The sequence below is a fragment of the Lagenorhynchus albirostris genome, chromosome 12 (genome assembly GCF_949774975.1).
Source record: "Lagenorhynchus albirostris chromosome 12, mLagAlb1.1, whole genome shotgun sequence".
Classification (NCBI taxonomy): domain Eukaryota; kingdom Metazoa; phylum Chordata; class Mammalia; order Artiodactyla; family Delphinidae; genus Lagenorhynchus; species Lagenorhynchus albirostris.
Window position 1 is genome coordinate 40,929,235 of NC_083106.1, and position 27,837 is coordinate 40,957,071.

General features: G+C 37.5%; 1 protein-coding gene across 2 annotated transcripts in view; it reads left to right on the forward strand.

The window, feature by feature from the left end:
- Window positions 1-27,837, forward strand: part of MAN1A1 (mannosidase alpha class 1A member 1) — a 170,715-nt gene that overhangs the window by 131,053 nt on the left and 11,825 nt on the right. For both annotated transcript variants that reach the window (XM_060168036.1, XM_060168037.1), the window contains 5 exons: window positions 4,218-4,341; window positions 6,485-6,578; window positions 15,173-15,288; window positions 25,170-25,389; window positions 26,150-26,322. In XM_060168036.1, the coding sequence (XP_060024019.1) occupies window positions 4,218-4,341; window positions 6,485-6,578; window positions 15,173-15,288; window positions 25,170-25,389; window positions 26,150-26,322 (727 nt within the window). The remainder of the gene's footprint in view (window positions 1-4,217; window positions 4,342-6,484; window positions 6,579-15,172; window positions 15,289-25,169; window positions 25,390-26,149; window positions 26,323-27,837) is intronic.

Below are 27,837 nucleotides of genomic sequence, written 5' to 3' on the forward strand. Positions count from 1 at the left end.
GTTCGGTAAATAATTATACCTTCTTGTTTTTGAGTGCAGTAGAATGAGGAAGTATATTACGGCTGCTACTAAACCACATTCAAATTACAGTCTCTAGAGCAACAACACAGTAATCCACATTCTCAAAAGAATCATAGCAACTCAATTTTTTTTTTTTTTTTTCGGTACGCGGGCCTCTCCCATTGCGGAGCACAGGCTCCGGATGCGCAGGCTCAGCGGCCATGGCTCACGGGCCCAGCCGCTCCGCTGCATGTGGGATCCTCCCGGACCGGGCACGAACCTGCGTCCCCTACATCGGCAGGTGGACTCTCAACCACTGCGCCACCGGGGAAGCCCGCAACTCAGTATTTTAAAAGACATGTTTCTAATTGCAATTGCCATAATCAGTTATTTTCTGATGTGATGTTTTACTTTCAAAGAATTATTACCTTTGTAGAATAGTGAAATTTTAAATTAAAGTAAAAGTTGAGACACATGTTTTAAATAATACTCCAATTTAAAATGGAAGAACTGAAGATTGGAGGAAACCGAAATAAATGAAATTAGAATGATAGCAAAGTTTGAAGTTCTATTCCAGGATTCTTTGAACCAAACACTTGACAGCTCCCCAGTCATGTTAATTGCCTTTTTGTGTCTGTATATATTTCCATATGCTGAGTCATCATTTTGGCTTAAAATGCAGTCATTATAACAATATTGGCAATATTTGGCTTAAAATGCAGTCATTATAACAATATTGGCAATATTTAAATGTTCTTCCCTTTCATGCCTGCCTTATGGAATATACAGTTTCTGAACACAAACTGTTATTTTATCTTTAAAATATTTTTCTAAAACATTATTAGTGCTTGTAAAATAAAGGTAGATAGGAGAACATGATTGCCTTTAAAGTACTATGATAGCAGAACTAAAGTTAAAGACGTTTAAAATCCCCTATTCTCTCAAATAAAATTCATTTTGAGCCAGAGGTCTAGAAAGCTTAGCCTTTGGTATCATGGGATGCCCAGGGCACCCTGACTCCCAGACCAAGGGAGCAGAATCTTTCTTGACTCATTTCCCTTTATCACAGACTCACCATATTCATGTCAAATGCCCACTGTCCATATATATTATTTTATATATGCTGTATTTAAAATGGATACACTGCTGTATTTAAAATGGATAACCAACAAGAACCTACTGTATAGCACAGGGAACTCTGCTCAATTTTATGTAACAATCTAAATGGGAAAAGAATTTGAAAAACAATAGATGCATGTATATATATAACTGAATCACTTTGCTGTACACCTGAAACTAATACAACATTGTTAATCAACTATACTGCAATAGAAAATAGAAAGTTTTAAAAAAATAAAAATACCAAAGAAAGAAATTAGAGCTATATAAATATATAGATTTTTCAATAGACTCATAGAATTTAGACACAAAAAAGATCTTAGAAATTGTTCTGTGAGTGACCAAAACTTGGTTCTGACTCACTACACATTTGCTGTGCAAGTAGGCAGCCACTTCCCCGACACACAGGTATTTCAGCTGTGATGGCCCATGCATGTGCCTCATGCTTTCCAGGCCAATCTCCATGTCTTTGCAGCTTTGCCTAAGAAAAGGCAAATGACCTTATTTAATATCTAGATATAATGATGCCCTATCTGATTTCTTGAAGCCCTTCCCTGATTTACATTTAAGAGCCAGTGTAACCATTGATCTTATAATTTTACTGAAGCACAGTAATTTTGTAGATTGAAAGAATGGCAACCAAAGCTATACTTTCACATAAATATATATGTATTGGAAACCCAGCTTCCTTTCTGTTCACAAGATATATCCTTTGCTAGTGCTTTTAATATTTTGCTCCCTGTATAATTAGTGATACAGTGCTGTTTTCCTTCTGATATGAATGTGTGCAAAGACAAAGACATTATATATATATATATATATATATATATATATAAACCTTTAAATCTTTTTTTAACATATTGAAATTTTTTCAGTATATCTCTGGTTTTTTCTTGATTAACCACATTAATAGCAGAGAACAAATGCCTGCATACAAAAGTAATTTGAATTTTAGTTAGTACATATACAGCTTAAGTTTCACATCTGAGTGTGCTGCCATGGCCTCTAACACCCTGAACTTGAAAAGAACCAGTCCCTGAAGCGCTGGAAACTGGGCTGGGCCCCTTGGCATGCTGTCCTCTTCCTTCTCCAGGGTGAAGTCATCACTCCCTCTTGCCCTGATATCATGGCTTTTATAGTTTCTCTGGAACATAGACATTTGGAGTTTTGCTAAATAGGTTTATTGACTTTGGTCAGTGATAGAACGGTTGGAATAAAAACATAACATGTCATGATGGCAAATTAGTGACCAATTACTGTATGCATTTGCCATATGTTAATAAAATTTGAAAGTAGCTGTTCATCCTATTTGGATGATTGGATATTCCTTTGATCTAAGCCAACGATGAAAATAAAAACTGACTCTCAGTCCCAGAAGTTAATAAATGTAAGGCATTTTCTAAAATAAATGAATATGTGGTTTTCAGATCTCTGTCTTTTATTTCTGTTTATTTTTTATTAGGTTTACTATAAATCTGTGTTTGGGAGCAAAATCTAGATTTTACTCCAAAAAGAAACAGGGAATAAGAGGGTGGCAGCCTACAGTGTCAGATACCAGATTGTCACCATTGTTTTCCTTTTCATCAGCATCCTCAGCATGCCTGTGGCAGAAGCAGTGACAGAACTGGAAGGGTTTACCCAGGGTTGTGAATGCGTAAAATGAAAAACAAAGGGGATAGGAAACCTAGGGGACACCAAGAGCAGTATGTCAATGGGGCCAACTTAGAAAGAGAGGAAAGTGAGAAATCCACAAGCCTGCAAGGTTTGGCTTCAACTTAACCTTGCAGCCTTCTCTCCTGCCACCTTCCCTTCCCTCCACTCACCAGTCTCAGGAGCTACCTCAGGTTCCTGGCTAGCCCTTCTGCTGTGTGTCTCTCTGTGTCCAGATTCTCCTTCTCTCCATTCTTCCCTCACTACTTGTTATTTACCCTTCAAGAATCTACTCAGGACTCGCCTCGAAGAAGCCTTCTGTGATCCCTTCCATGTTGGATTGCATGTCCTGGCCCTAGGTGCTCAGAACATTTCACACATTTAACTTGGCACTTACTGTATGTGACTGGAATTATTTACACTTAGGTCTTTCTTTCCCATTACGCTATAAGGTCCTTAAGAGTGATTTATCCATTATAAGGATCCTTGTAACCCAGTGCCCTGCATAGTCCCTGGCAAAGTGTAGGCATGCAGTAAATGTAAGTCGAATGAAAACTAAAATGTGGGTTTTCAGCTTTCTGGAAGAGAATTTATTGGTCAGGAGAATCACTGACTTTATTTGAATTATCACCTGTGTTTGACATTTTAAGTAGCTCTCCAGACATAAACTGTACCCAAGGGTATGACCATGTCTCAAGAGCCACTTTATGTGTATTTTTGTCAGTGTATGTTTAGGACTAACTCTTTTTAAAAAGCATTTCACTAAGATGAGCCACAAGGCAATAATTTTTTAAGCTTATTCCTTTGACCTCTTTCAGATTTGAATTACATAATTTTGTTGAAGTTCTTGAGCATAGATTAAATAGGTCATGGAATACATGAGTGCCTTAGAAAATAGGTAAAATTGTGTGAAGGGAAACATAAGAAAGGAAGTCTGGTAAACGGGGAGGAAGTTTAAAGCAGGGTGGAATGAGTATATAACTAACGAATCTTTGAAATATATCTTATATCCAAGAAAAATGTTGTATGTAATGTGAATGTCTATAAAAGTCCCTGGACTCTCAGACCGAAATTAATTAAAATGTTGAAAGGCTTAATATGGGGTATGGAGCACGATAGGGGTGTTTTGGTCTGATTTTATTTTATATTCTACTTGGAATGGGTGTATATCTCTTTACGGCACCTGTACCTTCTAAAATATTTGTTCATCAACAGCAAGCACATAACAACTTCTTTCTGACTTAAGTCAAAAGTAATTTTCAATTTGAAGATAGGAATCAAAGCCTGAAACCAGTAGCCAAAGAGAGCAACACTGGATATTTTAAAATATACAGAGCAAACTATTAACTGAGATGTCATTATTCAAAAACTGTCTCTTTCACTTCTACTTAGAGCTGCAAAAAATGGAATCATTCTGACCCATAACTTCACTTTCTTCTCTTCTTTAGTGGGATTGGAAGGAATTGGCCCTGGGCCTCAGGAGGCAGCAGTATTTTGGCAGAATTTGGAACTCTGCATTTGGAGTTTATACACTTGAGCTACTTATCAGGAAACCCCATCTTTGCTGATAAGGTGAGATTCTCCAATATACCCTGCACTGCAAAAAAGTACTTGTTGGAAACAATATCCCTCTGTGGGGAGATTTAGTAATACGGAACGTGGAAAAGAACCACCAATTTTAATGTAGCCCTTTATGAAGTTTTGTTACGTGCAGCATTTCATTTAACCAAACTGTAAACCATTCTTTTCACGGCACCATTCTAACTCAGTGCAAGAGGGCCTCGCTTACATGTCTGATTCTCTACACCTCAAGCAAGTAACTTTACATCTCTGAAGTTTTTCCCTTATCTAAAACTATAGTGTTTTGTGGACTCTGTGAACCATATACATGAAAGACTTTTTAAACTCAAAGTGTTTGACAAATGCAAAGTAGCAATTGAATCAGTTTCTAATTTTTAAGAAACACACCCATTACCCCACCACTCTGCCCTTAGCTTTCACCCCACTTGTCAGCTCCCCTTTACAGCAGAATTCTTTGGAAGAGTTGTCTGTGTTTGTTGTCTTCGCTTCTTGACTCCCACTCCCTTGAATGCTCTCCCGCTGGGCTTTTCTCCCAGCCACACCAGTGAGGGCTGTGTTGCCAGATCCAGTAGTCATTCTCACCTCTCCCTCTCCCTCCCTTTTCCTCCCCATCTTCCTCTCCCTATCCCTCCCCCTCCCCCTCCCCCTCTCCCCCCCCTCCCTTCCCCCTCCCCCTCCCCCTCCCCCTCCCCTCCCTCTCCTTTTCCCTCTCCCCCTCCCTTCCCCCTCCCCCTCCCCCTCCCCCTCCCCTCCCTCTCCTTTTCCCTCTCCCCCTCCCTCCCCCTCTCCCCTCCCCCTCCCTCCCCCTCTCCCCCTCTCCCTCTCCCTCTCAGCATCGGCACACTTGATCACTTCCTTCTCCACGGGCATTCTCTGCCCCTGGCTTGCCTCTGTCTTTGCCAGGTGCTCCTTCTCAGTCTCCTATATTGGAAGTTCTTTATCACCCCAACCTCTAAACATTGGAAAACCCCAGGACTCAAACCGGGACCTCTTCTTTTTACATTCACTCTCTCCATTATTTCATCCAACCTCATGACTTTACATACTGTCTGTAGGCTGTTAACTCCACATCTGTAATTCCAATTCCAACCTGTCCCCTGAACTCCAGGCTCTATAGCTAAGTACCTATTCAACACTTCCACTGAAAGGTCTATCAGACAACTCCCACTTAAAATGTCTCAGACTCAGCCCCTACACTGGCTTTTACTCTAGTCTTCATTTTCTGGGTAAAGACGCCTCAGTTTACCCAATGTCTCAGACCAGAAATCTTGAGGTCATCCTGGTTCCTCTCTTTTTGGTAAACCTCAGATCCAATCCATGAAGAAATTCTTTGTATCCCGTTACCTGTGCTGCTACCCTAGTCCAGGGATCCATCATCTCTTACCTGGACTGTGCAGTAGCCATCTGACTACCACTTCCTCCCTTGCCCCCTCAGTCACACCAATCCTGTAAAAACACAAGTTTTCAGTGGCTTTGCGTCACACTCAGAATAAGATAAGCCCACATTATGGTCCGTGAGGCCTGCAAGATGTGGGCCCTGGCCACCTCTAGGCTCTCCGACATTCTCCCCTTCACTTCCTCACCTCCACCCTTGGTGGTCTTGCCAAACCCACTCTTTTCTTAGGACTTTTTTGTACTTGCTCTTCCTTCTGCCCACGTGCTCTTCCTCCATTGCTCTGCATGACTTACTCCTTCATTCCTTTAAATTTCTGCTGAAACCCTCTCCCAGTAGCCTCCCCAGACCACCATGACTAACAGAGTACAGCCTCACCACCTCACATCACTCTGTCCCATTACTCTTTTGTATTTTTTTCATAGCATTTATTACCACCTGATATATTTATTTGTTTGTTAGCTGTCTCACTCCACTGGATGCAAATTCCAAAATGGTAATGGCTTTGTTTATCCACTGATACATCCTAGTTTCTTCTATGGTGTCTGGCATATGGTAGACTGTATTCACTTACAGTTATTATTTTTGTAAGCTGGTGGCAACTCTCTTTGCTCTAATTCTGCATCATTTAAATCAATGGGTTTTTTTTCTAACATGGAAAAATGTAATCAAGAAAGAGAGAAGAATGGCACCAAACTTGTTTTTCATATTTTCATAGTAACATTCCATTTTCTATTGTAGGTAATGAATATTCGAACAGTACTGAACAACCTGGAAAAACCACAAGGCCTTTATCCTAACTATCTGAATCCCAATAGTGGACAATGGGCTCAATGTAAGTCAAAAGTTAAGCATTGTTGATACAGATGAACTTTTTGCAAAGCAGAAGTAGAGACACAGGTGTAGAGGATGGAAGTATGGATACCAGGGGTGGGGGGGTGGATGGTGGTGTGATGAACTGGGAGATTGGGATTGACAGATATACACTACTATGTATAAAATAGATAACTAATGAGAACCTACTGTATAGCACAGGGAACTCTACTCAGTGCTCTGTGATGACCTAAATGAGAAGCAAATCCAAAAGAGAGGGGATATAGGGACTTCCCTGGTAGTTCAGTGGTAAAGAATCCGCCTTCCAGTGCAGGGGACCCAGCTTTGATCTCTGGTAGGGGAACTAAGATCCCGCATGGCGCGGGGCAACTAAGCCCATGCGCCGCAACTACTGAGCTTGTGCGCCTCAACTAGAGAGCCCAAGTGCTGCAAACTACAGAGCCCACGCACTCTGGAGCCCCTGTGCCACAACTAGAGAGAGAAAACCTGCATGCCACAACTAGAGAGAAGCCCGCACACCACAACTGGAGAGAAGCCCGCGTGCCGCAAGGAAAAATCCTGATGCCTCAACAAAGATCCCATGTGCCGCAACTAAGATGCGACTCGGCCAAAAATATATAAATAATTAATTAAATTAAATTAAATTAAAAAGAGAGGGGATACATATATATGTATAGCTGATTCACTTTGCTGTACAACAGAAACTAACAACATTGTAAAGCAACCATACTTCAGTAATTAATAATAAAAAAAAAGTTAAGCACTGTTTTAGCTCTTTATGATACCCAGCACTGTTCTAGTAACAGAGAGAAGGAACACCAAGAAAAGCACAAATCTTGTTGGAGAATCTTTAGAAAAGGGGAAAGGGAGCATGGTTCCTTTAATAAATAGGCTTCTGTCATAAGACAGACTGTAAATGTTACCAGGGGAACTAGATTGTTCATTTTTCATGCATAACTGTGAGCATGATGATCTGTAAGCACATTTAAAGCTGTTAATCAGAAAGGGAATATCTGGTCAGGGTACTGTGGGGATGCTAGCCTATAATAAACTGGTTATATAGATAAGAAAATTGTTCCTTTGTGCTAATGACTAGCAGGGTTTACCCAGATTAGCTAGAGTATTCTATTTCATAACATTTTCTCTTTCTGTTTGGCTACAGGATGGGAGAGGAGACTGAGTCTTTAAGGGTTGAGAAATTGTAAGAGCAAACAGGGTGCTTTAGTCAATTTTAAGCCAGCAGATAAAGGCTTCCTGCCAGGAGAGCCAACTTCACCATAGAAGAAAGTATTGTGCTAGAAGCGCTCACTTCAGATCCTTAGGGACTTTAACCAGGCATATAAAGATGCAGAGTAGCTGAAAGAAATGTTCTCAAGCTGATTTGGAAAAACAGTGGTAGATTAAGCAGCACCTGAGAGCAAATGAAAAATCCTAAGTGAGATGTCTAGCTGTGCCGCAGATGTTAGCGACGTCTTGAAATTTTACTCTAATTTGAGTTTTTTTCTTTATATTTAAATATGATATTCCTAGATGATTATGCCTCACTGCTACTTTAGAAGTATTTTTCTTAAAGAATAATGTAGTAGAAAAAATGTGCTAAAATCTTTGTCTGTGTTAATAATGTCTATGGAAGGCCCTAGCATTGAGACCACAACACCATAGTCAAGGTTGCCACTTAACCTAAGTGTGATCTGCAGATCACTAGATATCCCTGAAATCTCTCAGGGGATCTACACAATCAAAGCTTATTATGTTTTTATAATAACACTAAGACTTTCTGCCTTTTTTACTGTGCTGACAGTTGCAGTTACATTGCAAAAGCAATGGTGGGCAAAACTGCTGAAGCCATAGTGATAGCCATGGCAGAGACACCAGATAGTACTAACACCAGGCATACCTCAGAAACATTGTGGGTTCAGTTCCAGGCCACTGCAATAAATCAAATATCACAATAAAGCTAGTCACACATTCTTTTTTATTTCCCAGTGCATATAAAAGTTATGTTTAGGGGGCTTCCCCAGTGGCGCAGTGGTTGAGAGGCTGCCTGCCGATGCAAGGGACACGGGTTCGTGCCCCGGTCCGGGAAGATCCCACATGCCGCAGAGCGGCTGGGCCTGTGAGCCATGGCCGCTGAGCCTGCACGTCCGGAGCCTGTGCTCTGCAACGGAAGAGGCCACAACAGTGAGAGGCCCGCGTACCGCAAAAAAAAAAAAAAAAGTTATGTTTACACTATACTGTAGTCCATTAAGTATGCAGTAGTATTATGTCTTAAAACACTGTATATACTTTAATGTAAAAATACTTTATTGCTAAAAAATGCTATCCATCTTCTGAGCCTTCAGTAAGTCATAGTAATGTCAAAGATCACTGATCACATAGACCATAAAAATATAATAGTAATGAAAAAGAAATATTGTGAAAATTTTCAAACAGAGACACAAAGTGAGCAAATGGTGTTGGGAAAATGATGCTGATAGACTTGCTCAATGCAGGGTTGTCACAAACTTTCAATTTTTATAAAACGAAGTGTCTGCTCTGCAAAGGGCAATAAAGCAAAGGGCAATAAAGTGAGATATACCTGTGATCATATCCTTCACTGCAGCTAACAAATAAAAAGATGCCAGTTTCACTCATGAATGCTCTTAATGAAGCAAAAAATTTACTGATTCTAGTAAATCTCAATCATTGAGTACACATCATTGTAATATTCTGTATGATTAAATGGAAAGGACGCTTAAGGTGTTTCTGCTGCATGATGAAAAATAGTGGTTGCCTCATAGAAAAGCACTCGTGTGATTGAGTTGCAAGCTGAACTAGCCGCATGTTGTTTCACAAGTCACCATTTTTACTTGAAAGAACTACTGAAGACAAACTGGTTATTCAGACTTGGGTAATTGATAGACGTGGTCGCAAAAGTGAGCACGTTGCTTCAAGCAAAACTAACAGTATCTGTGCCAAAGGTAAAACTTGAGCTTCTAAATGAAAATCAGAATTTTGAAAAGCTTGCACATTGCCACCATAACCTTAATGTCTTTCACCAACACTAAAAGCCTCTTCTGAGATTGGTGATGATATTAACAAATATGGTTTTTCAATGTTGTATAATCAAATGTATCAACGTCTGGAAGATGTGCATAATTCAGTGAACCAATATTTTCCAAATGACCAATGCATGCTGCTATAAAATCATGTGTGAGAAAAAGTGCATTCAAAGTGCAAGATGGCCCAATGGATTTTAATGTAATAGTACAAAAATTAATTGATGTGGTTTCTAAGTCCACATTGCAACTGTTAAAAAACCTTGACCACCTGTCAAGTTTTGTTGTAGTACCAAAGAAAAATTACCCACAATTATCTGAAAAGACTATCAAAATACTCTTTGCTTTCCAACTGTACAAATGTGTGAGGCTGAATTTTCTTCATATATTTCAGCCAGAACAACATACAGCAGCAGATTGAATGTAGAGCAGATATGAAAATCCAGTTGTCTTCTAGTACAGCAGACATTGAAGAGATTTGCAGAAATGTAAAGTGGTATCAGTCTTCCCACTAATTATTTTTGTTTTGTAAAATGTAACATATTCTTATGAAAAATCTATATATTAATATAATGGGTATATTATTACTTTAAATAAATTAATAAAATATTTTAAATTCTGTTTTCATTTCCAATATGGTAAATATTGATAGATATTACATAAACAAGTTCTTTAGGGTGCTTATTCGTTTTTGAGAGTGTTAAAGGGTGCTGAGGCTAAAAAGTGTGAGGGCCACTCTAGTATTTGGGATAAAAGAGAACCTGAGTAGCTTTCTGAGTTCAAGATAACTAGATACGATTCTCTGAAAGGACAGCGTTTTTAAAGTTCTCCTTCTCACGAAAGATTTCAAAAGTTGAAGAAAAGTCTCTATGATTTACTTTTCTCTTCCTGTGATATAGGATTTAGAGGTCACTATGAAGAGGGACAAAAAGTCAGTTGTTCTAGAACATCCCAGCTTCACCTTCTGGGTCACTGATAACACTACGTATTTGGCCATGCTTCGTGGTACAAAGGACCCTTTGTAATTGGATTGTTTATGGGCCAATTCCTGATGGAAAAACAAATAGGGTTCATGAGTCCCCTGTCTCTCTTCCCACACCCCCATCCTGTGTTCCAGCCACAAGGAAGACACACTTTTTTTTATTCTTTAATCAAGGTCTGCTTGGCCACATCCAGGTCTTGGCTTGTGCTGTTTCCTCAGCCCTTTTACTGCACTTCTGGCTCTACCAAGAACCAGCCCAATCTCCATTTCTTCTAGGTGGCTTTCTTCAAGACACTGCTTGGAAGTTGTTAGCACCCGCTTCTCCTCTGCCCGCCCCCTTCTTCCTCCTCTGTCCCAACCCTTTGGGTACTTTCCTATCACAGTCTTTTCCTAATGATTCACATACATACCCATCTTCCTATGGATCCAAAACTTTTGAGGACAGTGACTTCATCATATTTGTTAACTCAGCACATAGTATCTTACAGCTAGTAGGAGCTTACTTGAGTTTTGTGAATACTCATGCAGTCCGTATCCAATCTGCCTCTGCTTTTTTTTTTTTTTTCGGTACGCGGGCCTCTCACTGTTGTGGCCTCTCCCGTTGCGGAGCACAGGCTCCGGACGCGCAGGCTCAGTGGCCATGGCTCACGGGCCCAGCCACTCCGCGGCATGTGGGATCTTCCCGGACCGGGCCACGAACCTGCGTCCCCTGCATCGGCAGGCGGACTCTCAAGCACTGCGCCACCAGGGAAGCCCTCTGCCTCTGCTTTTAACAATGGTTCTGTTTTTCCTCTCTGAACAATTTGTCTCCTGCTCCTCAGTTGTGGCTGAGAGGCAGCATCTGGTCCTGATCAATGATAATCTCTCTTGACTGTTGAGGCCAGATATGGGGCTTCGTGTCTTATAAACAGAACAATTATCACCCTTCTTCAGTTAACATAACAACATTATATGTATGTGTGTGTGTGTGTGTGTGTGTGTGTGTGTGTGTGTGTGTATCTATAAAATATGGTGTTACTAGTATCATTGGGGGATTGCTTTGAGAGAAGTTCAGATTCAGATGAAGTCTATAAAATTAAGAAGTGAAGATACTGAGTATTTCATCCTTTTTGTCTTGATTCTTTTGATTTTTTTTCTCTTTCTAAGTATTAGGAATCCTTTTATGTGACCTAATCCTATTGAAAAGAATACATTACCCCTTTTATAGAAAAGAATACATTACCCCTTTTATAAAAGAACATAGTATTTGAGTAGCTATTATACACATTATGTTTAGAACATTTGGGAATAAAAATACCATATATGTTCTTTCTAGAAGTAGACAGTCCTTTCCTGCTGATAAAATCAGGCATGTTCTCTCTTACAGCCACTAAGATATTTACACAGATAACACAAATAGTCATCCAGACATGGGGGAAGCTTAGAGAGTGATATGCTAAATAATCAAAAAGACCTTTTCTTGTTTCTCCTCTATGTTCCTTTATGTTCCTTTATTTTGATTCTTTCCAAATATAAAAATTTTATAGGTAGGAAAATAGAAAATCAACTAGCACTTAGCAACATTAATTAAAACAAATATGTAAACCCTTTTCCTTTTTTAAAAAATTACCAAATGCCCAAGCTTGCTTCTTCCTTCCTTATAGAATCATAACCCAAGGGAGAAGAAAATGAAGCTGCTTCTGGCTGTTAGTTTTCAGCTCTCATTGCTTTAACTCTAAAGGACATGTCTGGATCGTGGCCATCATTTCCTATTACTTCATTTAGTCCCATTATTTTGACAGTAACTGGACAGTGATTTGCTTTACCACACATCACTTGCATTTGTCTCCTGCAATCATGTTTATAACAACAGAGCTTATTATCGATGAGATAGTACTTAGTCTATTTAATTTGTAAATGTCAGAGGTTTCTGTGGCGATTTATTTAGGAAATTGTAAAGGTCACTTCAAACTGCTATTTTAGGGATCAGCCTTACAATTATAAAAAGACTAACTTTACATTAAAATTAAAACTGTAATTCTGGACTTTCTGCAAAAGAAAATCCATATTTACTTAAAAATATAGCCCTTCTGGGCTTAATAGGTGTAGTCCTTAATAAGACTGACTTAAAAGAATTTTGCTTTGTTCATCAATTTTTTACTGAGTACCTACTATGTGCAAGATGCTTTTTAGGAGCTGATGTGGACTGGGAAACATAATAGGTCTGGTCCCTGCTCTCCTGGATCATATAATCTTATGAAGGAGACAAAAAAAATTTCACCATCTTATGAAAGTGCAGGTGTGGTACATGTGTGCTATCAGAAAGTGTATAATGAGAGAACTTAGTGGGCATCAGATATGAAATATGAGTAAGGATTACTAAATGAAGGGAAAAGGAATCAGGGAGCTCACTTCAGACAGAGAGAACAATGCCTTTAGAATCCCTGAGGTGGGAAGCAGCCTGATGGTTTTGAAAAACCAAAAGAGGGACCATATAGCAAGAGGGCAGAGAGCAGACAGAGCAGGACTGATAATATAGAGAAGATTGAGGTCATACAGGGCCTCCCAGGTCTCCAGAGACCCAGGATTTGAGTCTTCATCATTGAAGGCTTCAAGTAAGGGCTGATCTGATTCACATGTTAAAAGGGTTGCTCTGGCATTCATTAATGTGGGAAATAGATTGGAGTGGCACTGCCATCAGAACTTTGTGTGATGATGGAAATGTTCTGTATCTTCCCTCTTCGGTGCAGTAGCCACAGGCCACATGTATGAGCACTAGTATGGCTGAGGAACTGATTTTTTTTTTTAATTTTAATAAGTTTAAATAGCAAGATGCTGTCACAGTGCAGGAGACCAGATAATTTGCCATTGCAGACTCAGGCAGGGCATAGTGGTAGCTTGGGCCAGAATCATATTAGTGAGGACAGGAAGGAGTAGATGGACTTAAGAGATACATTGGAGGTAAAATTAGTAGAGTTCGGTAACTCATTGAATGTGGGAGCGAAGGAGAGAAGAGGTAAAGAATGACTGTTTGATGTCTGACTTGTGCAGACTTGGCAGGGTGATGGCACCACTTAGTGAGATAGGGACCAAGGCTAAGATAAGGTTGAGGAGGAAAAGATAATACATTCACTTTTAACCTGTGTTCAAGTTTAGGTCCCCATGTCCAAGTGGAGTTGTTGGGTGGGACTCAGGAGAAAATTGTCTTGATAGTAGTATAAAAACCAATTTACTTTTGTGTAACTAAATCAACTAATAAAGGTTTTATTTTTTTAATAGATACATAAAGTTAGTTTCGAGTTATGAAACTTCAAATGCAAATTTCCCAAATAAGACTATCTTATTAATGCGCAAATTCTCTATGAATCCTAGGAATGATATTTCAAAGAGAGTATGTCTTTGTTTTTGTAGGTAAATATGCTTGAAAAGTAACAGTATTAATTCAAACAGTAGGCAAAAGAATATGTACATTTAGTGTTATATGTTAGAGAGCAAGTGATTCCAAGTTTGAGACCCTGTGTGGGCTGAAGAGTTAGCTGGCACCTACCAATGTTATAATCTCATTTAGCCCCTCTAAGCCTCAGTTTTCTCACTTTTAATGAGGATTACCTACCTATAAGTCAAAGACTGTTTGTATAGCAATAATATAAATATGTAGTGGATCTGGCATAATAAATGACAGTGGAGGGGGACTGTAGGAATGGAGTACATTGATTCCTCCCTATCTGCAGGGGATTGGTTTCAGGACCCCAGGGATACCAAAATTCACGGATGCTCAAGTCCCTTATGTAAAATGGCACAGTATTTGCATATAACCTATGCATATCCTCCAGATACTTTAAATCATCTCTAGATTATTTATAATACCTAATACAATGTAAATGCTATGTAAATACAATGTAAATGCCATGTAAATAGTATTTGGCTGTGCATGGCAAGTTGATGTTTTGCTTTTTGGAACTTCCTAGAATTTTTTTATCATATTTTCAATCCACAGTTGATTGAACCTACTGATGGGGTACCTACAGATATGGAGGGCTGACTGTATTAAAAAGAAAAACTTCTCCTGCCCTGTCTTCTTTCTTACCTCTCTCAAAGGATTTTGACCCTTCAGATTAATAACACTACAAAACCTATCAAATAATAAAAATTATAATACAAGAAGCTGAGGAGCTTCTGGTTATATTGCAAGCCAGTTTTTTTTGTTGTTTTTTTTAAGATTTGATGATACTCACAGCTTTGACATAGTTTTTTATTGAGAGATAAAGCAATTAAAAATACATTTGAATATGGTGAAACATTTTAATTTGGTATTTTTACTAAAGAAACAGAGTTTTAGAATTAGGGTTGATTATATATTTTTTATCTGCATGTTTACAAAACTGTATTGGTAATTATTTAAAGTATATCACATTAGTTAACAGCACATCAGCTCATTTCAGAATATCTTTCGAAAACGAGATTTGTTGGAATTTAAATGTAACATTGAGTTGCAGTTGACTTAACGGTTTTGCATCCTAGTTACTAATATGATTTTACTGCATTATCTGAATTAAAGTCTGAATCAGTCTAAAATTCATTTCCCTCTCTTTGCAGATCACGTATCAGTTGGAGGACTTGGAGACAGCTTTTATGAATATTTGCTAAAGGCATGGCTAATGTCTGACAAGACAGATCTACAAGCTAAGAAGATGTATTTCGATGCTATTAAGGTAAACCCAAATTTAAATCATCGTTGCCACTCAACTAACTTATAACTTGCATATTAATCAAGCTTTAATGAAAAAATGGAATACTACCTGAGTGGGTTAAAAAATGTTTCCAGTTAGATAGAGTTCAATATGTGCTAATATAATTATAACAATAATAATCATACTTGATAATGTTTAGTTCTAATAGGGTAGTTAAAAGTTTTTTCCATGGTTCAAGCCTCAGTTAAGATTCACACATCTTAAAAAGGGTATTTTTCTTCAACAAGTATGAGTTCCCTATTAGAGTCACAGTTAAAATTATGGAGAGGAAAAAATCCTGAATTTATTATATATTCTAAAAATTGAGGAAGTTAAAATTGCCCGAGATTACAGACAACCCTAATGGTTACCTCCCTTTGAAGTAAACTTACCTCCAGAGATAAATAGTACTTTCAAATAAAAATCTGTGGGCTTCCCTGGTGGCGCAGTGGTTGAGAGTCCGCCTGCCGATGCAGGGGACACGGGTTTGTGCCCCGGTCCGGGAAGATCCCACATGCCGCAGAGCAGCTGGGCCCATGAGTCATGGCCGCTGAGCCTGCATATCCGGAGCCTGTGCTCCGCAATGGGGAGAGGCCACAACAGTGAGAGGCCCGCGTACTGCAAAAAAAAAAAAAAAAATCTGAACTAACCAAACTAATATTTAATCAAAGATTATTAATAGTTTTCAAAGGTCCTTTGTGATGGAGGAGGAATGAGAGTGAATAAATATTTGAATTACCTTCTGTGTACTAAGTAGTGTGTTAGGTAGATACTTTATGTAGTGTTTGTTTCCTTAGTTTTTTTTAATTTTTATTTTATATTGATTAACAATGTTGTGTTAGTTTAAATAGTTTTTTTTTAAGTGAAGTGTAGTTGATGTATGATATTATGTTAGTTTCAGGTGTACTATATAGTGATTTGACATTTGTATATGTTATGAAATTATCACCACAATGAGTCTAGTAACCATCTGTCCCCATACAAAGTTATTACAATATTATTGACCATATTCCTTATGCTGTATATTGCATCCCTGTGGCTTATTTTATAATTGGAGGTTTGTACCTCTTAATCCTCTTCACTTATTTCTCCTGCTCCCTCATCCCCCTCCCCTCTGGCAACCACCCATTTGAACACTTAGGTTGCTTCCATTTCTTGGCTATGGGAAAAAATGCAGCAGTGAACATGCGGGTGCATATATCTTTCCATATTAGTGTTTTTGTTTTCTTCAGATAAATACCCTAAAGTGAAATCGCTGGATCGTATGGCAGTTTTATAGTGGCTGCACCAATTTACAATCCCAAAATAGTGCACAAGGATTCCCTTTTCTTCATATCCTCACCAACACATGTTATTTGTTGTCTGTGATGATAGCCATTCTGACAGGTGTGAGATGTTATCTCATTGTGATTTTCATTTGCATTTCCCTGATGATTAGTGATCTTGAGCATCTTTTCATGTGTCTGTTGGCCGTCTCTCTGCCTTCTATCTTCTTTGGAAAAATGTCTATTCAGGTCTTTTGTCCATTTAAATCTGGTTATTTGTTGAGTTTTATGAGTTCTTTGTGTATTTTGGATATTAATCTCTTATCAGATATATTTTCAAATATCTTCTGCCATTTAGTAGGTGGCCTTTTCACTTTTTTTTTTGTTAGTTTCCTTCACTGTGCAAAAGCTTTTTAGTTTGTTGTAGTCTCACTTGTTTATTTTTTATTTTATTTTCTGTCCCTGAGGAGACAGATCAAAAAAAATATATATATATATATATCTATATATCTATATACACACACACACACACACACACATATCTATATGTGTATATAGATATATATATATTGCTAAGACCAATGTCAAAAGAGTGCACTGCCAGTGTTTTCTTCTAGGAGTTTTATAGTTTCAGGTCTACACTTAAATCTTTAATCAATTTTGAATTTATTTTTATATATGGTGTGAAAAAGTAGTCCAGTTTGATTCTCTTGCATGTAGCTGTCCAGTTTTCCCATCACCATTTATTGAAGAGGCTATCTTTTTCTCACTGTATATTCTTTCATCCTTTATCATAGATTAATTGACCATATAAGCATGGGTTTATTTCTGGGCTCTCTATTCTGTTCCATTGATCTATGTGTCTGTTTTTGTGACTGTACCGTACTGTTTTTATTACTGTAGCTTTGTAGTATAGTTTGAAAGCAGAGAGTCTAATACCTCCAGCTTTGTTCTTCTTTCTCAAGATTGGTTTGATTATTTGGGATCTTTTGTGGTTCCATACAGATTTTAGAATTATTTGTTCTGGTTCTATAAAAAATGTCTTTGGTATTTTGATAGGGATTGCATTGAATCTGTTGATTGCCTTGGGTAGTATGGTCATTTTAACAATATTTATTCTTCCAATCCATGACCATGGTATATCTTCTCATTTGTTTGTGTTGTGTTCAGTTTCTTTCACTGATGTCTTATACTTTTCAGAGTACAAGTCTTTTACCTCTTTGATTAGATATATTCCTAGGTATTTTACACTTTTTATGCAGTCATAAATGGGATTGTTTTATTAATTTATCTTTCTTATAGTCTGTTATTAGTGTATAGAAATGCAACAGATACCTATATATTAATTTTGTATCCTGCAATTTTACTGAATTTATTTATTAGTCCTGCTTTTTTTTTTTTTTTTTTTTTTTGCGGTACACGGCCCTCTCACTGTTGCAGCCTCTCCTGTTGCGGGCCGCAGGCTCAGCGACCATGGCTCACGGGCCCAGCCACTCCGCGGCACATGGGATCCTCCCAGACCGGGGCACAAACCTGTGTCCCCTGCATCGGCAAATGGACTCTCAACCACTGCGCCACCAGGGAAGCCCAGTCCTGCTTCTTTGGTAGTGTCTTTAGGATTTTTCTATATATAGTATGTCATCTGCAAAAAGTGACAGTTTTACTTTTTCCTTTCCAATTTGGACTTCTTTTATTCTTTTTCTTGTCTATTTGCTGTGGCTAGGCCTTCCAAAACTATGTTGAATAAAAGTGACAAGAATGGGCATCCTTGCCTTGTTCCTGATCTTCTTGCTTTCAGCTTTTTATCATTTATTATGCTGTTGGCTATAGATTTGTTATATATGGGCTTAATTATCTTGAGGTATATCCCCTCTGTATCTACTTTGTTGAGAGTTTTTATCATAAATGGATGTTGAATTTTGTCAAAAGCTTTTTCTACATCTATTGAGATGATCATATGAGTTTTATTCTCCAATTTGTTAATGTAGTATAGCACATTGATTGATTTGCAGATATTACACCATCCTCACATCCCTGGGATAAATCCCACTTGATCATGGTGTATGATCCATTTCATTTATTGTTGAGTTTGGTTTGCTAACATTTTGTTGAGGATTTTATCATCTATGTTGATCACTGATATTGGCCTGTATTTTTTTTGTTTGTTTTGTTTTGTTTTGTTTTGTTTTGGTATCAGGGTAAAACTGGCCGTATAGGATTTCAGAAGCATTCCTTCTTCTTCAGTTTTTGGAATAGTTTGAGAAGAATAGGTGTTAACTCTTCTCTAAATGTTTGGTAGAATTCACCCATGAAGCCAACTGATTCCAAACTTTTGTTTGTTGGAACTTTTTTTTATATTACTGATTCAATTTTTTTACTGGTAATTGGTCTATTAATATTTTCTATTTATATTTCCAATTCCATCTTAGGAGATTATATATTTCTAGGAGTTTTTTCATTTCTTCTATGTTGTCCATTTTATTGGCATATAAATGTTCATAGTAATAATCTCTTATGATCCTTTTTATTTCCATGGTATCATTTTAACTGCTCCTCTTTCATTTCTGATTCATTTATTTGGGCCCTCTCTTTTTTTCTTGATGAGTCTGGCTAAAGGTTTATCAATTTTGTTTATCTTTTCAAAGAACCAGATCTTAGTTTCTTTGATCTTTTCTATTGTTATTGTGGTTTTTTGGTCTCTATTTTATTTATTTCTGCTCTACTAACTTTGGGTTTTGTTTGTTCTTTTTCTGTTTCCTTTGGGTGTAAGTTTAGGTTGTTTATTTGAGATTTTTCTTGTCTCCTGATGTAGGCTTGTATTGCTATAAACTTCCCTCTTAGAACTGCTTTTTCTGTGTCCCATAGCTTTTAGATCAGTGTGATTACATTTTCACTTGTCTCCAGGTATTTTTTTATTTCTTCTTTGATTTCTTCAGTGATCCACTGGTTGTTGCTAGTGTATTGTTTAGCCTCCACATGTTTATGTTTTTTTGCATTTTTTCTTGTAGTTTATTTATAGTCTCATAGCGTTGTGGTGACAAAAGTTGCTTGATATAATCTCAGTTTTCTTAAATTATCTATTTATTAAGTCTCTTTGGTCTAATGTGTCACTTAAGGTCAGTGTTTCCTTATTTTCTTTCTGGATGACCTGCCTATTGATGTGAGTGGGATGTTTAAGTCCCTTACTGTGTTACTGTCAATTTCTCCCTTTATGTCTGTTAATATTTGCTTATGTATTTAAGTGGTCTTATGTTGGGAGCATATATATTTACAATTATTATATCTTCATCTTGGATCGATCCCTTGATCATTATGTAATGTCCTTTTTTGTTTCTTTTTACAGTCTTTGTTTCAATTCTATTTTGTCTGATATGGTATTGCTTCCAGATTTCTTTCCATTTCCATTTGCATGGAATAACCTTTTTTATCTATCAGTCTGTGTGCCTTTAGATCTGAAATGAGTCTCTTGTAGGCAGCATATATATGGGTCTTGATTTTTCATCCATTCAGCCACTCTATGTCTTTTGATAAGAGCATTTAGTCCATTTACACTTGAAATAATTATTATACATATGTACTTTTTGCCATTTTGTTCATTGTTTTCATAGTTCTTTTTTGTTTCTTTCTTATTCTTTTGCTCTCTTCCCTTGTGATTTGATTACAGTCTTTAGCTTCATGTTGTGTTCCTTCCTCTTTTTTGAGTGTGTGTATCTATTATAGGTTTTTGGTTTGTAATTACCAAGAGGTTCATATTGAACATCATTTATATGTATATATGATTATTTTAAGTTGATGATCTCTTAAGCTTGAATACGTTCTAACCACTCTACATTTTTATTTCCCCCACCACATGTAATGTTTTTGATGTCATATTTTACATCTTTTTGTTTTGTGTATCCATACTACTTATTATGGATATATATGATTTTACTACTTTTGTTTTTTAAACCTTCTTACTAGCTTTATGTGGTTGATCGACTACCTTTACTATCTGCTTGTCTTTACCAGTGATGTTTTTCCTCTCATAATTTTTATATTTCTAGTTGTGGCCTTTTCTTTTCTGCTTAGAGGAGTCCCTTTAACATTCCTTATAAAGCCAGTTTAGTGGTGCTAAATTCTTTCAACTTTTGCTTGTTTGTAAAACTCTTTATCTCTCTTTCAAATCTGAATGATAACTTTGCTAAGAAGAGTATTCCTTGTTATAGGCTTTTCCCTTTCATCACTTTAGATATATTGTGCCACCCCTTTCTGGCCTGCAGTGTTTCTGCTGAGGAGACATCTGATAGTTTCATGAGAGTTTTCTTGTAGGTAACTAGTTGCCCTTCTCTTGCTGCTTTTAAGAGTCTTTATCTTTAATTTTTACCATTTTAATTATGATGTGCCTTGGTGTGTCTTGTTTGGGACTTTCTGTGCTTCCTGGGCCTGGATGTTTGTTTCCTTTCCCAGGTTAGGTAAGTTTTTAGCCATTGTTTCTTCAGATAAGTTCCCTGTCCCTTCCTGTCCCTCTTCTCCTCCTTGGACCCTGTAATGCAAATGTTAGTATGCTTGATGTTGTGCCAGAGATCTCTTAGATTAACCTCACTTTTTAATTTCTTTTTTTATCTCCTTTCTGTTCAACTTTGTGTGATTTCTACTACTCTGTCTTCCAGATCACTAATTCATTCCTCTGTATCATCTAACGTACTGTTTATTCCTTCTAGTATATTTTTTTATTTCTGTTATTGTATTCTTCAGCTCTGTTTCTTCCTAATATTTTCTAACTCTTTGTTGTTGAAATTCTCACTGTATTTATCCATTCTTCTCTTGAGTTCAGTGAGCATCTTTATGATCATTACTTTGAACTCTTTATCAGGTATATTGCTTATCTCTACTTTGTTTGGTTCTTTTTCTGAAGCTATGTCTTGTTCCTTCATTTGGATCATATTTCTCTGTCTCCCCCTTTTCCCAATTCTCTATGTTTATTTCTATGTGTTAGGTAGGTAACTTACATATCCTAATCTTAGAGAAGTGGCCTTATGTGGGAGATGTCCTGTTGGGCTCAGCCTCTTACATAGTTTAGATATGAAATTAGAATTTTTAAAAAATAATAATAATAGGGCTTCCCTGGTGGTGCAGTGGTTGAGAGTCCGCCTGCCGATGCAGGGACATGGGTTCGTGCCCCGGTCCGGGAAGATCCCACGTGCCGCGGAGCGGCTAGGCCTGTGAGCCATGGCCGCTGAGCCTGCGCGTCCAGAGCCTGTGCTCCGCAACGGGAGAGGCCACAACAGTGAGAGGCCCACATACCGCAAAAAAATAATAATAATAATAATAATAATAATTCTTAGGGGAAAAAATGGATATTTGTAATTCCAGTGATGTTGCCATTGTTCTAAAGTAAGTGTCCCTAAAGGGAATTCTGGGTGATTTTACAATAGACCAACTTAATTGTTTAAATGTAAATACAACTTGCACTGCTCTAGTTGACTGCATTTAATATTACGTTGGTTCCCTCCAAGGTCAGTAGTGAACTTGACTAAGTAGAGCAGACACAACTCTTTACTATTTCACATATAGGAACCAGACACCTTAGTTAGAACATTGGCCTTCATTTCACATAGCCCTTAAAGGACATGATAAACATTAAAAGCAAACTAGGATATGGTCCATATGGCCTCTTCAGGTTTATTTTTCTTCATTCCTATGAGGTTTCAGGTTTTGAACCAGGGAGTTCTCCATACAGTATGGTTTCCATTATGTCATTTTTAATTACAGTCCTGGCAGACATTTTAATTATTCTAATTTTAAAGTGGCCTCCTAGGATCTTGATGTTCCAGGAAAGACAACTTTAAAATACTCTTTGAAATACTTTTCCTCCCGTTTTGAGAACTATACCCACACAGCTTTTAGCATATTGTATTTAGACAAACCATTGACAGGAAAATCCATTAAGAGCAAATGAAGTCAAAGTGTTTCCTCTTTCTCTTAATAGTAAAAACACTTTCAATCCATTGTGTGTTTTCAACATAGAAAGCAAAGCTAGAACAGTTACGCTTCTGATTTTAAGAAGTAGTCATGTCTTACATAGTAAAGTTTCTTTGTATTGCTTGTACTTTAAAATATCATTATTATGAAAGAGAGGATGCCTTACAATATTGTTCCGGACAGTTGAGTTACTGGAGATGTAGTCCATCAGTTTTAGCTTCCAGTGCATTTTGGAAATCATTTAATCCCAGAGTGGCATGTTTTCTTTCGTTGTGTTAATAACGAAATACTTTGAGTTTTCAACTGGCTGTTATGGCTTCATCTGGAGGCCATACTAAGAATCCATAGTGATGGTTGCTCATGTTGCAAGAAAGTCCATTGGAGTGAATGATACCTGGGCAGGTGATGTATTGGGCACTTAGGATTCTATAGGCACAGCCAACTAATTTTTTTCAAATATAGAAGGATGAAATCACAAAATATACAATACTCTTTTTTCCTAATCAATTCTCTGTAGGCTTGACACAAAATTTTTTAGAGCCACTAAAGACTATTTTTTCCTCCTGTATATTTATTTACATTTTCCCATTGCCACACAAACATTGTTTTAAAAGTCTTGGAACTTCGTTGTAATTTATTTTGAGAGATAGCAACTTGGTCAGAATCATGCCAAAAATAATATAGTACTTTATTCAGGATCTGTAACAGGGTAATAATGTTTCCCTAATGCATGCTCAAAAGCTATTACTCTTGCCATGTAGAAAGAATAATTTCTTGGGTGATGAACAAGTATCTGCTTGAAGGACTTTACTGCAATTTGTGCTATGAGAAGTATAAATAGCTAAGATGTTCAGTTGCATTAAATAAGAATGAAATATTAATGTAATAACTAGACCATCAATAAAATTAGCTTAACCACAGTTAATGTGCACAGTAGTGCGTTCATTTATTTCTTACCATCTTGGTTTCATTTGTTTACTTCCAATAAAGGAAGGAGAGGTTTTATCTACCTATGCATTCATTTTCATTCATTCTTCTGTATCACAAGTTTTGTCTCTATCTACCACAGGCATGCCTTGGAGATATTGTGGGTTCTGTTCCAGACCACTGCAATAAAGTGAATAACACAGTAGAGCAAGTCACATGAAATTTTTGGTTGCCCTGTGCATATAAACTTAATATTTACACTATACTCTAGGCTGTTTAATGTACAATAGCAGTATGTCTAAAAAAACAATGTACTTACCTTAGTTAAAAAATGCTAACCATCATCTGAGTCTTCAGTGAGTTGTAATAGTAATGTTAAAGATCACGGATACGGATCACCTTAACGAATATAATAATAACGAAAAAGTTTGAAGTGTTGCGGATTATCAAAATGTGACATCGAGACATGAAAAGAGCAAATGCTGTTGGAAAAACAGCGCTGATAGACTTGCTTGACACAGGGTCACTGCAAAACTTCAATTTGTGAAAAATGCAGTATCTGCAAAGCACAATAAAGCAAGACTCAATAAAATGAGCTATGCCTGTATTCCCAAATGTGATTCCTAAAATCCTCTCTTTTTTTATAATAGTATAACAGTTATAGACACAATCATAGCCCTTCGCCTTCCAAGAAGTAATTGGGGGTGTAGGGGAGCATTTTCTGTTAAAGTAATTAAAAATAGTAATGCCAAGCACTTACACTACAATTTTGGGGTTTTTTTTTAAAAAGGGGCTTATTTTATTTTGTTTATTCAAAAGAATATCAACAGTCTTGGGGCAGAAATAAAAGGTGTTTAACAAGCCACTTTTGTAAACATCATTTCTCCCAAATTTACAGACCTTTATTCTTTTTTTAAAAAAAATACTTATTCATTGTATATTAATGTTTTTTAAAAGAATTATTAAGGAGGAATTTAATTCATGTGTTACCACAGTGGAGATGTGACGATGATAAATGTCCTTTATCAAGTGCTAATCACAGTACTGACTGCTTTATAAACAAAATATTGCAGTTTTCACAGTGGATACTACTATTCCCATTTTATGCATAAAGACACTGAGATTTAAGGATACAGTAAGCAAATTACCCACAAAGTTTACAGATAGTAAGTGTCAGAGCTGGAATTTGAAGACAAGCAATCTGATTGACTCAAGAACAGCTCCTTTTTCCCACTCTGTTTTGCTACCCCTCCAAGCCTAAGAGAGAGAAAGGAGGGGTAATACCACCAGCCTGGATTTTATACACAAATATGGTCTGTTCACCCTTCATGGTAGAGCCTGTGCTTTGTGTTGTTTCTCCATTTGTGAAAATGGAAATGCAGTAAAGCAGCTCCTACCACTATACCAGTGGCCTATCTTTGAAAAGGAAACAGCTTTTTCAGCATGAGGACTACAGGTGTTTGGGCATGCAACCAAGAGAAGCCTACTGGGCTGGCCCAACAGTGTTCATTATAACTAACCAAACTAATAAGCCATAGACTAGAGGACATATACAGAGAGCAATAACATGAAATTTCAGGTCGAATTGGATTTGTAGTAACAAACTCAAATCAATCGTGAGTGATGTTTTATACTTTTTTAATGTTGTGGTGTTTTTAGTATAAATCTGAGAAGAGATTACAAAACGTTGAAAATCAGTATTATTTTCAGGCAATTGAGACTCACTTGATCCGGAAGTCACGTAACGGACTGACTTACATCGCAGAATGGAAAGGGGGCCTCCTGGAACACAAGATGGGCCACCTGACCTGCTTTGCGGGAGGCATGTTTGCCCTCGGGGCAGATGACGCTCCTGAAGGCCTGACCCAACACTACCTTCAACTCGGGGCTGAAATTGCCCGTACCTGTCATGAATCTTACAATCGCACGTGTGAGTGTTACTCTTCATACACAGTCTATGTGCTTTTTATTTCATTCAGTAAGGAACTTTGTCCATTTTGTCCATTTGTTGCCATCAAAAGAACATCCACCATGCCTGATGAAACTTGATGATCATGATTAATATCTTAAAGGAATTTCTATTTTTACTTTAAGAGGCATTACTCTTCTATATAAAAATATTTACCTTTAGTTTACCAAGAAACAAAAATCCAGGCCATAAAGGGTTAAGTCTGTCTTAACTTATTGGCCCTGCTTTAGGTAAATAACATTGGGTGAGAGTCTCTATCCCAGTACAAAAGAAACTTGGTATGCTATAAACCATTATTAACCTTCCCAGAATCTCCATGAAATATATGATGAGTCTGGAGGCCTTCTTATAAAAATAGGAGTTTGATGTACAAATACTAAATAACCTTTATGACATAATGACTTAGAATTCTCAACCACTGATTTTCTAGCTCACTAATAAGGTGGTGCTTTGCACCTACCCAGTGGGTGCTCAGTAAATGGTGGTTAAATGAAAGAAAATAAGGGATCTTTACCATTTTCTAAAATGGACTCTTTTCAATGAATAAATTATAAAGGTATATTGAATATTGCTTATTATACAGTGTTTATAATTATTCCTTAAAATGATTGTTTTGGCACCTCTCTTGAATGTTGTAAGGTACTTTCTAGTTTCATTTAAGTTATAGACACTAAACATTGTCTAGGACAGTAACCTTTGTCCTCCATTGCATCTCCTTTAGTTGTGAAACTGGGACCAGAAGCTTTCAGATTCGATGGCGGTGTTGAAGCCATTGCTACGAGGCAAAATGAAAAATACTACATCCTACGGCCAGAAGTTGTTGAGACTTACATGTACATGTGGCGACTGACTCATGATCCAAAATACAGGAAATGGGCCTGGGAAGCTGTAGAGGTGACGTTTTAGTTTGCTTATGTTTCTTATAGAAAAATGTCTGTGGGGGGCTTCCCTGGTGGCACAGTGGTTGAGAGTCCGCCTGCCGATGCAGGGGACACGGGTTCATGCCCCAGTCCGGGAAGATCCCACATGCCGCAGAGCTGCTGGGCCCGTGAACCATGGCTGCTGAGCCTGCGTGTCCGGAGCCTGTGCTCCGCAACGGGAGAGGCCACAACAGTGAGCGGCCTGCGTACCACAAAAAAAAAAAAAAAAAAAAAAGAAAGAAAAATGTCTGTGGAAAAAATGTTCAGTCATACCTATAAATCTAGCATATCAACTTTTCTATGATTTTTAAAGTTTTGACCAGCCATTTTTCCATTCAAGACTGAGTGTTTTCAGTTAAGTCATCCTATATCCCTGACTTCAGCTTTGCTTTATGTAACAGTGATATAAATATACCTACTCTGGTGTTGAAGGAGAAATCTAGAAAGGCATATTATAAAATTAAGTTCTCATGACTATAAAAAAGGTGATCGGTTAATTCCACAAAGGATTACGGGCAACTTGGGAATAGTTACCCCAACCTGCTCTCTGTTTCAAGAAACCACTATGTGATTGCTTCTTTTAGTCTTTGGGCATGAAAATGATAAAATATGCTTTTAGTTAGAGTAACTTAGCTACTTAGAGCTAAATTTTAGAAAGTACCTGTAGAAGAGCTACTTTGTACAAGAATATTCCGACGCTAGTCTCAGGGTTCTCTGAATATCCATAAGCTTCATATCTGTCCAGTGTGTTATTTGAATTGTCTTTGTCACTTCTTGAGTCTCTTCCTGCTGAATATGGTGTATCATCTTCCTAAACTAATCTGTTGAACACTTTGTGTGCTGAATGCCAGCAGAGGCGCCCTTCAGGATATACATCAAGCAACGTCTAATTTTTTTTTTTCTTTTTTGCGGTACGCGGGTTCACGGGCCCAGCTGCTCCGCGGCACGTGGGATCCTCCCGGACTGGGGCACAAACCCGCATCCCCTGCATCAGCAGGCGGACTCCCAACCACTGCGCCACCAGGGAAGTCCACAACGTCTAATTTTAAGAGCTATTATTCCAAAAGGAGTGAGAGGGAATTCAGGGGATAAGAACAAGCAAATACTTTAATTACATTCTCTTATTGTCTAGCACTCTTTGTTAGAAAGTTATCTGTCTTTTAAAACCATTAGGAATAACTTCTCTCGGGAAATCTAAAATGAATATTGCCTTTATGTAAAATTTATCTGATATCTCAGGAAACCATTGATGAATCTTGCTTATTAACCCTCTTCATTTAATGTGTGTCTTATAACCAGTTGTCAACCATTTTAAGTAATAGCAATTTTTTAGGCCTCTTTTTTTTGGCATAATTTTCTAATTATGGTTAGTCAGTTGTAATTTCAGTTTCTTTAAGTTTATGTTTTTTCCTCTGAAAAAAGTATATTAAAATTGAGGTTCATCTAAGCCTTGGTGATTGGGAATTATTTTGGTCTTCAATAGGCCAGC